The sequence below is a fragment of the Myxocyprinus asiaticus genome, chromosome 45 (genome assembly GCF_019703515.2).
Source record: "Myxocyprinus asiaticus isolate MX2 ecotype Aquarium Trade chromosome 45, UBuf_Myxa_2, whole genome shotgun sequence".
Classification (NCBI taxonomy): Eukaryota; Metazoa; Chordata; class Actinopteri; order Cypriniformes; family Catostomidae; genus Myxocyprinus; species Myxocyprinus asiaticus.
The window spans coordinates 11,249,463-11,262,101 of record NC_059388.1 but is presented as its reverse complement, the minus strand read 5'-3'; the positions used below and the strand labels follow the sequence as shown (position 1 = coordinate 11,262,101).

The window sequence follows — 12,639 nt, the reverse complement described above, 5'->3', positions numbered from 1 at the left end:
TAATTATTAATTAAAAAATCGAGAGGCTGTGTTCAGAAGCGAAGGCAGCTGCCTTGCTGCCTCACTACCCAGTCAGTCAGTGCCAGTCATTTATTTTTGTTAAGGCACCGTTTAAGGACATCTGTTTCAGAATTCACCATAACGTCACGTCTGATTTTCTGGAATAAATTTAAGTGAGCTTTAGAGATAAAGCAAATGCTTAATTCCTCATTTACTTATTTGCTTGCTTCCTTCCTCCCTTATTTACTTCTTGCTTTCTTATTTATTTACTCTCTTCCTTACGTCTTATTTAATTACTTCCTTATTTACCTACTTCCTTCCTTTGTTCCTTCCTTTGTTCCTACCTTTGTTCCTTCGTTCCTTCCTTTCATCTGTCCGTCCTTCCTTCCTTCCTTGTATACTTCCTTATTTACTTACTTCCTTTGTTATTTGCTTACTTCCTTATTTACATCCTTACTTCCTTTTTTACTTCCTTATTTGCTCACTTTCTTCCTTATTTACTTTCTTACTTCCTTGTTTACTTCCTTATTTGCATATTTCCGTCATTGCTTCCTTATTTGCTTCCTTCCTTGATAACTTACTTCCTTATTTACTCTTTTCCTTCCTTGTTTACCTCCTTCCTTACGTCCTTGTTTACTTAGTTCCTTACTTCCTTCATTGTTCCCTTCCTTATTTACTTCCTTATCTTCTTACTTCCTTAAAAATGTTTTTTTTTTACTTCTTTCAACCGCTCTGTCACAGGACAGTTTAATTCTTTCAACCAACTGCTGAATTCCATGCACGGGATTGTGAGATATAGACAATTACATCTATACTGCCTTCCTAAATCAAAGGTGTTATGCAACCATTGGATCTGTATGTATACTTCCAGATAAAGGAACATATTAAAGGTTTAAGACACAGCCAGAGTATGATTTGAGACCGCACCTCTTTAATATCTCTTTGGTACTTGTTGTTCATGTCTTCACTCTTGATGAGGTCCTTGCGTGCCGTTTCCAGCTCCTGTTCCACCTCAGACACACGTGATGACAGTGAGGACATGCGCTCCTTCATCTGTGCCAGCTCATAGTTCTGCTTCTCCAGTAACTCCTGCAGCTCCACCACCTGACTGGCCTCATCACACGACTCCATCGACCCGTTAGACAACCTCTGCAATACAAACACACAATACACTTTATAGAGTATAATGGGAAGCTGATTAATTAAATCATGATTTTGTAAATTACATTTTATGTTAACTTATTCAACTTTCATAAGTCTTTCAAAAGTCTTATACAATGCTTAATTAGATCAGTAGTTCAAAATATATTAATCAAAGTTTCATTCCCATCTTTTTGAATGTACATGAACTATTAATGTTATGTAATTATATAAACAAATTTAAAGTCTTCCATTAATTCTGTATAACCTAATTAGATATGTTGTGTTATTTTACATGAGTTCTTTAGAAAAGATTAATTGACAATTAACTATTGTTCATTTGACAGATTTCCAGCACAAACATGTTCACTTATCAAATTCTTAATTCTTAATGGTATATAAAACAAAAATAATATACCATATTAAAAAGCATTTTATATGGTGTATATATACACCATATTATTTGCTATATTAAAAAAATTATATACAAAATATATATATTAAACAAAAACTAAATTGATATTAAACATACATGCTTTGAAATATTGCAACTGGAAATGTATTGGAGGAAAATACCAATACTTATATTTCTTAAGTATAAGTCACATTTGAATTATAGTTAGAAAAAAAGCTTTGTGCCCATTGGTATTTGGGGTTTTGCTTTCATGCATCTCTCCTTTTTTTGGAATGCCCAATTCCCAATGCGCTCCAAGTCCTCGTGGTGGCGTAGTGACTCGCCTCAATCCGGGTGGCGGAGGACGAATCTCAGTTGCCTCCACATCTGAGACCGTCAATCCACGCATCTTATCACGTGGTTTGTTGAGCGCAATACCGCGGCGACGTAGCGCATGTGGAGGCCCACCCCATTCTCCGCGGCATCCAAGCACAACTCACCACGCGCCCCACCGAAAGCGAGAACCACACATTATAGCGACCACGAGGAGGTAACCCCATGTGACTCTACCCTCCCTAGCAACCGGGCCAATTTGGTTGCTTAGGAGACCTGGCTGGAGTCACTCAGCACGCCCTGGATTCGAACTCGTGACTCCAGGGGTGGTAGTCAGCGTCAATACTCGCTGAGATACCCAGGCCCCCATGCTTTCATGCATCTTAATGATTAATCAGTCTATAGACCATTCATTTAAATGACAATCGATTATAAGAATCCTGAAAATTGACATCCCCAACATTAAATCTTTTCATGGTTTAATGTATTCTGCAGATTCATTCATTCAAACATTCACTGTCCCTTATATTTGGAACTGTGGACAATTTTTGGATTATTGAACACCCAGCATGCTCAATTCAATCTAACTGCATTCTTTTTGCAGCGTGTGACAGTGTGTCAGCAGATCTGTCCTCTGCAATGCCTAGAATATAGATTCTTCTCACATTTTCACTCTAAAACTTGACACATCTTACAGTAACTAAAATTAGACTTTATTTCCAGAGTAATTTATGGTGCAGACGCCAAGACAAAAGGGTGATAAAATCATTTAAAAAGTCTTAAAATGTCTTAAATTCAGTTTTCCGAAATTTAAGGTCATAGAAAGTCTTAAATATCTTAAATGATACAACAAAAGTCTTAATTAGCATTTAAAGAGGTCTTAAATTTGGGAGCAGAAAGACAGGAATCATGAGATGACCTAATGTGATGATCAAACTTCAAAAGAATATGATTTCATTAAATAAATGCATGCGCTTTTTCCTTTAGAGTAAAATTGTGGCACTGTTGTATTTTCTCCAAGTACGTGGGGGCTTGTGAGTGTTTTCAGCTGTTGCAGAGCAGTTCGCAATCATTAGGCCATATTGGAAATTTATGACAAGCGGTCACTAATGATCCACTGTTGAAGATGATGATATAGTGTTGATGAAATATGACAATGTTTACTTTTAATTGTTTATATTGCTATACGTCATAGATTATTTTAGGAGTGCACATTTTATTTCCCTTATCTGTTTGAATGAGCAGCTGGAAGCAGTGAAGCACAAACATTTCAAAATAAGAGTCCCTGGTGTATTTCAGCCTTTAAAGTAAAAAGTTCAAATCTTTTTTTTTCTTTTTTCCCCTAGTTATTGGTATTTTGGTTGCACCATAAACTGCATCTGGAATTTAATTTCATTTGGACTCTTGTAGCCTCTGTCTGGCCCTCCCGAAAAAACTATTGGCAGATTAATTGCTTTTCTTTCAACACATTATCACATCAGCAAAATCCAATATCTGTCAAACTCTAATTTGTATTTATTTATATAATGGTACATAAACCAACTGTAATGTGATATATATGTGGAAAACACATCTTGAGTATTTTAAACTTGCATATAGCCCCCCACCCTGTTTTACTGATAAGTAATGTTAAAGGCCATGTTGAATGTGTGCCCCTGCCTGTTTAAATAAGAGTCTGTGATACATGATTTATTTTGAGATTGTGTGGGTTTGTTTTGGGATGGGGATACGGTATTCATTTTATTTTTTCAGGTCTTTAAAAAGGTCTTAAAAAGTCTTAAATTTGATTTTAAAAACTCTGCAGCAACCCTGCATGAGCGATCACAGAAGCCTTGAGTTCACCAGGAGAGATTCTGGGATCATAAACAGACTGACAAGACAAAGAATAGCCATGAATATTTTCTAGAGAGGCTGCGGGGGTGAGAATGACTCACTTTTTCTGTCTTTTTCTTTCCCTCCAGCCCCTCTCATTTTCTCTTTCTGGGCATGTGACGGTTAGATGCTCATCCATCCATGTACAATCTTTTTTTAACTCCTTCTGTATATATTTTTTGTTTAATATACTGTACCATTAAGAATTTGATCACTTAACATGTTTGTGATTAAATTTATTAATCAACAATCTATAAGCTTATTCCTTCCTTTCTTAGTTCCTTATTTACTTAGTTCCTTATTTGTTTGCTTGCTTCCTTCCTTATTTACTTCTTACTTTCTTCTTTATTTACTCACTTCCTTGCATCCTTATTTACCTACTTCCTTACTTACTTTTTCTCTTACCTCCTTCTGTACTTCCTTCCTTCCTTATTTGCTCACTTTCTTCCTTATTTACTTTCTCATTTCCTTGTGTACTTCCTTCCTTATTTGCTTATTTCAATTAAGGCTTCCTGATAACTTCCTTATTTTACTATTTTCCTTCCTTGTTTACCTTATTCCTTACATCCTTATTTACTTAGTTCCTTACTTCCTTGTTTCCTTTATTATTTACTTACTTCCTTATTTACTTCCTTATTTGATTATTTCCTTAATTACTTTCTTATTTACTTCCTTCTTGCATACTTGTTCACTTCCTTCCTTATTTTATTACTTTCTTATTTACTTCTTGCATACTTGTTCACTTCCTTCCTTATTTTATTACTTTCTTATTTACTTCTTGCATACTTGTTCACTTCCTTCCTTATTTTATTACTTTCTTATTTACTTCCTTCTTGCATACTTGTTCACTTCCTTCCTTATTTTATTACTTTCTTATTTACTTCTTGCATACTTGTTCACTTCCTTCCTTATTTTCTTCCTTTCTTATTTACTTCCTTCTTGCATACTTGTTCACTTCCTTCCTTATTTTCTTACTTTCTTATTTACTTCCTTATTTGCTTATTTCCTTCATTACTTTCTTATTTCCTTCCCTACTTGCTTAATTACTTCCTTATTTACTTCTTTCCATCCGTATTTTATTACTTTCTTATTTACTTCTTGCATACTTGTTCACTTCCTTCCTTATTTTCCTACTTTCTTATTTACTTACTTCTTGCATACTTGTTCACTTCCTTCCTTATTTTATTACTTTTTTATTTACTTCCTTCTTGCATACTTGTTCACTTCCTTCCTTATTTTCCTACTTTCTTATTTACTTACTTCTTGCATACTTGTTCACTTCCTTCCTTATTTTATTACTTTATTTACTTCCTTCTTGCATACTTGTTCACTTCCTTCCTTATTTTATTACTTTCTTATTTACTTCTTGCATACTTACTTCTTGCATACTTGTTCACTTCCTTCCTTATTTTATTACTTTATTTACTTCCTTCTTGCATACTTGTTCACTTCCTTCCTTATTTTATTACTTTATTTACTTCCTTCTTGCATACTTGTTCACTTCCTTCCTTATTTTATTACTTTCTTATTTACTTCTTGCATACTTGTTCACTTCCTTATTTTATTACTTTATTTACTTCCTTCTTGCATACTTGTTCACTTCCTTCCTTATTTTATTACTTTCTTATTTACTTCTTGCATACTTGTTCACTTCCTTATTTTATTACTTTATTTACTTCCTTCTTGCATACTTGTTCACTTCCTTCCTTATTTTCTTACTTTCTTATTTACTTCTTGCATACTTGTTCACTTCCTTCCTTATTTTCCTACTTTCTTATTTACTTCTTTCTTGCATACTTGTTCACTTCCTTATTTTATTACTTTATTTACTTCCTTCTTGCATACTTGTTCACTTCCTTCCTTATTTTATTACTTTCTTATTTACTTCTTGCATACTTGTTCACTTCCTTATTTTATTACTTTATTTACTTCCTTCTTACATACTTGTTCACTTCCTTCCTTATTTTCTTCCTTTCTTATTTACTTCCTTCTTGCTTACTTGTTCACTTCCTTCCGTATTTTCTTACTTTCTTATTTACTTCTTGCATACTTGTTCATTTCCTTATTTTATTACTTTATTTACTTCCTTCTTACATACTTGTTCACTTCCTCCCTTATTTTCTTACTTTCTTATTTACTTCCTTCTTGCATACTTGTTCACTTCCTCCCTTATTTTCTTACTTTCTTATTTACTTCCTTCTTGCATACTTGTTCACTTCCTTCTGTATTTTCTTACTTTCTTATTTACTTCTTGCATACTTGTTCACTTCCTTCCTTATTTTATTACTTATTTCCTTCATTACTTTCTTATTTCCTTCCCTACTTGCTTAATTACTTCCTTATTTACTTCTTTCCATCCGTATTTTATTACTTTCTTGTTTACTTCTTGCATACTTGTTCACTTCCTTCCTTATTTTATTACTTTTTTATTTACTTCCTTCTTGCATACTTGTTCACTTCCTTCCTTATTTTCTTACTTTCTTATTTACTTCCTTATTTGCTTATTTCCTTCATTACTTTCTTATTTCCTTCCCTACTTGCTTAATTACTTCCTTATTTACTTCTTTCCATCCGTATTTTATTACTTTCTTATTTACTTCTTGCATACTTGTTCACTTCCTTCCTTATTTTATTACTTTTTTATTTACTTCCTTCTTGCATACTTGTTCACTTCCTTCCTTATTTTCTTACTTTCTTATTTACTTACTTCTTGCGTACTTGTTCACTTCCTTCCTTATTTTCTTACTTTCTTATTTACTTCCTTATTTGCTTATTTCCTTCATTACTTTCTTATTTCCTTCCCTACTTGTTTAGTTACTTCCTTATTTACTTCTTTCTGTCCGTATTTACCTCCTTTCGTATGTCCTTATTTTCTTAGTTCCTTCCTTCCTTCCTTATTTCCTTCCTTACTTGCATACTTCCTTGTTCAATTCCTTCCTTATTTACTTCCTTCCTTATTTTCTTACTTATTTACAGTTCTTCCTTCCTTAATTGCTTATTTCATTCATTGTTTTCTTATTTACTTCCTTCCCTACTTGCTTGCTTACTTCCTTATTTACTTCTTTCCTTCCTTATTTACCTCCTTCCACCATATTTTAATAACTTTGCAAATTTATTAAAAAAGAAAAAAAAAAGTATTCAGACCCTTAACTCAGTACTTAGTTGAAGCACCTTTGGCAGCGATTACAACCTCAAGTCTTTTTGGATATAATGCGAAAAACTTTGCACACTTGAATTTGGGGATTTCCTGCCATTCTTCTCTGCAGATCCTCTCAAGCTCTGTCAGGTTGGATGGGGACTGTCAGTAGACAGCCATTTTCAGGTCTCTCCAGAGATGTTCGATTGGGTTCAAGTCCGGGCTCTGACTGGGCCACTTGAGGACATTCACAGAGTTGTCCCTAAGCCACTCTTGCGTTGTCTTGGCTGTGTGCTTAGGGTCATTGTCTTGTTGGAAGGTGAACCTTCGGCCCAGTCTGAGGTCCTGAGCGCTCTGGACCAGGCTTTCATTAAGGATATCCCTGTATTTTGCTGCGTTCAGCTTTCCTTCAACCCTGACCAGTCTCCCAGTCCCTGCCGCTGAAAAACACCCCCATAGCATGATGCTACCACCACCATGCTTCACCGTTGGGATGGTATTGCGCAGGTCATGAGCGGTGTCTGGTTTCCTACAGACATGATGCTTGGAATTGAGGCCAAACAGTTCAATCTTCATTTCATCAGACCAGAGAATCTTGTTTCTGACAGTCTGAGAGTCATTAAGGTGCTTTTTTATGTGTCTTGCACTGAGGAGAGGCTTATGTCTGGCCACTTTGCCATAAAGTCCAGATCGGTGGAGTGTTGCAGTGATGATTCTCCTTCTACAAGTTTCTCCCATCTCCACACATGATCTTTGGAGCTCAACCAGAGTGACCATCGGGTTCTTGGACACCTCTCTTAACACCGCCCTTCTCCCCCGATTGCTCAGTTTGGCCAGGCGGCCAGCTCTAGGAAGAGTCCTGGTTGTTCCAAACTTCTTCCATTTAAGAATTATGGAGGCCACTGTGCTCTTGTGAACCTTCAATGCAGCCGAAATTGTTTTGTAGCCTTCCCGAGATATGTGCCTCGATACAATCCTGTCTCTGAGCTCTGCAGGCAGTTCCTATGACTTCATGATTTGGTGTTTGTTCTGATATGCATTTCAGCTGTGAGACCTTATATAGACAGGTGTGTGCCTTTCCAAATCATGTTCAATCAACTGAATTTGCCACAGGTGGACTCCAATCAAAGTGTAGAACCATCTCAAAGATGATCCAGAGAAATGGGATGCACCTGAGCTAAATTTAAAATGTCATAGCGAAGGTCTGAATACTTTAATGTCAATGTGATATTTCAGTTTTTTCCTTTTAATACATTTGCAAAGTTATCAAAAATCTGGTTTTTGCTTTGGGGTATGGAGTGTAGATTGATGTGAAAAAAATAAATATTTAAAGCATTTTATCATAAGGCTGCAACATAACAAAATGTGAAAAAAATGGAGGGGTCTGAATAGTTTCTGAATGCAATGTAATTGTCAAAAAAAAAAAAAAAAAAAAGACCTCTGGTAGGTGGGTCAGACTCACTCAATAGGCTGTGAATATTGTCAGTATTGTCACTAAATCTATCATCCATGGTGGAAGATAAACTAGGCCAATTGCAAAAAACGTTCAATGGGACAGCCTTTCTTGTATGAGGTCACACATTCCCAGCATCCCTGTCGTGATGCCAATAAAGTCTAACACCGCATATGACACCCGTGAGTGAAAGTGAGAGGAGGTGACACTTCTCTCATCCTTTTTATCCTGTTATCTTTTCATCACGAGCATGAGCCACCGCTCAGAGGAAGATTCTGCTACGACCGGCTTAACAGCACATCAGATGTAATCTAGAAATACAGTTTGAAAGGATGAGTGTTTGTTTTGACTGTACAGTAAAGGCTTTGTGATTGTACCCATCACAAATTGATTTGAAGTATATCATTTCTGTTCCTTCTAGACTAAAAACTGCTTGTACGTCAAAACAATCGAAATCCCAAGGCTCTAATTATGCTGTGTTGACATGCAAGGCACAAAACATAGTGAGCTGCCAACGTAGGCAGCATTTTAAGAGATCATGAGCAAAGATACCCTCTTTAGGCCAAATTCTAAGGCATCATTACTTGTATTCTTTGTGGGGAAGGCAGATATTTTACAGTACCAATATCAGTGTGTACTATGTGTTTTTAAGCTTCTTAGAATATTGTGTTGTTAGCCTAGCAACATGCTAATGGGAAACTATTAAAATTATTTGTAAGTCGAGTCTCCTGTGTCTTTGCACAAAGAGTGGCATATGCATGATGAAGGGAGTTGCTGCCTATGTAGCGGTTCCAAATCCCTCACTTATGAGCTCACTAGGTTTTGGAGGCTGGATAACTGTTAATTCACCACAATAAGGCAGTTAAAGGCATCTACTAGCAGTAGTAGATACCCACCTTGCCATGCACTTTCTGGGCATCAGTGCCCTCCAGCAAGTCTTCACCCCCCTCTCCTGATGCAACCTTCCTCTGGATGTGGGCATTCTGTTCTCTCAAGGCTACAATCTGCAAAAGAGGAATAAAGAGAGAGAGAGAGAGTTGCATGCAAATAATAACCAGAAATACTGATATGTTAATGACGTATAAATAAATATTGAAGGGCACTACATGCTAAATAAAATTCTCTAACTATATTTTTACATTGTCAAAATATGAGTGGTGTTTGCTCATGCAAAACTCACTGCCATGATGCTATGAAAGGTTGAAAAGGGGTTGTTATATGTTTGCTTGGGTGTTCTGGGTGATTACTATGCGGTTGCTTACTGGCCCAAGTCACAAGAGCCCACCATTAAGTTTCTAATATATTCTGGTCTCTAGATATGGCTTGGGTCCCTCTTTCAATGCAAGTGTATGGGATTTTATTATCTGCCAGGCGAAAGCTGTAAGTCTGATCCTTTAGATAAGTAATAACACACCTCTCCTCAACACACTTCACCATTTGAAGTATTATTTATGTCAGAAGCACAAATGCTCTGAAGTTGTGATGAACACCACTAATAATACACTACCTGGCCAAAAAAAAAAAAAAGTCGACCATTGGATTTAAATAAGCAGATACTTAAGAACCTATGATTGGATCATTATTGCAGTGATTAATATGTTTCAGCTAGCAACAATTTTTTTAACCCTAAATGATGCAGTGTGTAGCTTCTCATTTCTTAAACAACCATGTTGGAAGACGTATCCCGTGGTCGTGGAAAATATGTTACTGTGTTTCAGAAGGGACAAATTATTGGCCTGATTCAAGCAAAGAAAACAACTAAGGAGATTGCTGAAATCACTGGAATTGGGTTAAGAACTGTCCAACGCATTATTAAAACCTAGAAGGATAGTGGTGAACCGACAGCTTCACGGAATAAATGTGGTCGGAAAAAATCTTGAATGATCATGATTGGTGATCACTAAAACCCTTGGTGAAGTCACATTGTAAAAAATCAACAGTAGAACTCTATGTAGAACGGCTATGTTTAATAGCGAAAGTAAGATCATTTACACATGCGCAATGCAACGAGAACTTACAGAATTGGGACTAAACAGCTATGTGGCCACAAGAAAGCCACTTGTTAGTGAGGCTAATTGGAAAAAACAACTTCAATTTGCTTGGGAGCATAAAGATTGGACTGTGGAACATTTATCCTATTCCAAAGTGATGGGTATGGCTAAGAAGGGAAGCGCATGAAGCGATATACCCGTCATGCATAGTGCTCACTGTACAAGCCTCTGGAGGCAGTGTTATGATCTGGGGTTGCTTCAATTGTTCAAGTCTACACTCAGCAACATTATGTGGCAATAAAATGAAGTCAGCTGACTACCTGAATGTACTGAATGAACCGGTTATCCCATCAATAGATTTTTTCTTCCCGGACGGCACGGACATATTCCAGGACGGCAATGCCAAAATTCATCGGGCTCAAATTGTGAAAGAGTGGTTCAGGGAGCATGAGGAATCATTTTCACACATGATTTGGCCACCACAGAATCCTGACCTTAACCCCATTGAAAGTCTTTGGGGTGTGCTAGAGAATACTTTACGGAGTGTTCGACTCTCCCGTCATCAATACAATATCTTGGCCAAAAATGTATGCAACTCTGGATGGAAATAAATGTTGTGACGTTGCATAAGGTTGTCAAAACAATGCCACGAAGAATGCGCGCCCTAATCAAAGCTAAAGGCGGTCCAATGAAATATTAGAGTATGCAACTTTCTTTTTGGCCAGGCAGTGTATATCAAATCCTATTGGCCAAACAATACAGACATAATATGAAAATATGACCATCTTGTCATAGACTTCAGTGGTCCATCATATCCTAAACCTGTACTTAATTAAATACTACATTGAATAATGTGACTATTATTATGCTTTAATGCCTTATGTTTACTGATGTGGTCTTTAATTGCATTCTGGGGGGTTTATTAAGGAGATTAAGACACACATTAGCTGAGGCTACACATCAAGTGTCATATTATTATCTTGTAAAAGGAAGCCTTATGATTATTTGTATAACTAACAGGAAGCAAATATTCTGAATGCCATTTCTATGGACAACCAACATCAATGGTACTTAGTGTTTGTGGATGGCAACAATCAGTTATTACCATTTTAAGGCTGGACGATAGCCAAGTGGCAATTAAAATTTCTAGTTGCAGTGTTCTTTTGTAGTTTTCTTGCATTATAGCTCTAAGGAATATGCATATGGTTCCTATGAACAGACTGAAGCCAGTTTTACTGATGTGGGAAGGGTTATGTCCCAACAATGTTCATACATAATGCTGATTGCTCATGAAACTGCATGCATGGAGAAAAAAAGCATCATAAATCAAGTGCCTAGAAGTGTTCGCTGCATACATATGGCACATTAACAACAAGCACAAAGTCACTTTTCTGTTAATTTTTAATTGCAAACGTACAGTATGAAGGGCACAGAGGAGACCAGCCTATCTACACTAGTACCGGTGTTCATTCTGACTGGAAATTATTGGTGAGAGAGAAAAATGGGATGGGGAAGCATTCCAGGCCAGACTCAAACCTGTATAACCTGCATGAGCACCACTGCTCAACGTTTCAGGAGTGTGTGTGCTAGCCACTGCACCACAGCTCTAACTAACTGTATACAAAACCAATTACATAGTGGAACTGATACGGAAAAGTACATGTTTAAAGGGAGTCATACTGTTAAACAATTACATTTTCCTTGATCTTTTGGAAATAAAACTGTACTATGAACAATTTTACTTTGAGCTTTATAATACATTAACATATGACTAGGGATGCACAATATATCGGCGGCCAATATATTATTGGCCGATAGCCAAAAAAATCCAAATATTATCACGCCGATAGTGGAATTACCATCGATATTTCCACTGATAATTTTTTTGCGGTTTAATTGCTCGCTTGTACATAACTAACGATAAGAGTATTTTTTGAAGGATTCCAACATTAGGGGATTCATAACCCCCAAGTCTTTCCACAAAAGTTTTTTAAGGTAATGTTTAATTTTAAGGGTTAGAGAGAAGTTGAAAAATGATCATGAAAAATGTAATTATGATTTTTTTTTAAAAATTTTTGTTATGAATTAAATGGAGTCCCCATTTATTTGACTTCTTTAAGGGCATATTAGTGCCATCAGAGTGAGCTGACACTTCACACTCCACTGCTGTGACACGACTAGAAACCTTGCGAGAAGGTGAGTGAACAACTCATACCTCACAGGGTTTCATTTGTTCCCACATTGCGCTAACTATAGACAGTGTGGCAAATTACTGCAAACATCTGTGATGCCTCTTAAAATAGATAAAACAGAGAAATTG

General features: G+C 36.3%; 1 protein-coding gene across 1 annotated transcript in view; it reads right to left on the bottom strand.

The window, feature by feature from the left end:
• Positions 1 to 12,639, bottom strand: part of LOC127435397 (liprin-alpha-2-like) — a 233,065-nt gene that overhangs the window by 50,699 nt on the left and 169,727 nt on the right. The window contains exons 6-7 of the mRNA XM_051688850.1: positions 9,225 to 9,332; positions 928 to 1,149 (exon numbers count right to left, since the gene is read on the bottom strand). Coding sequence (XP_051544810.1) covers positions 928 to 1,149; positions 9,225 to 9,332 — 330 coding nt within the window. The remainder of the gene's footprint in view (positions 1 to 927; positions 1,150 to 9,224; positions 9,333 to 12,639) is intronic.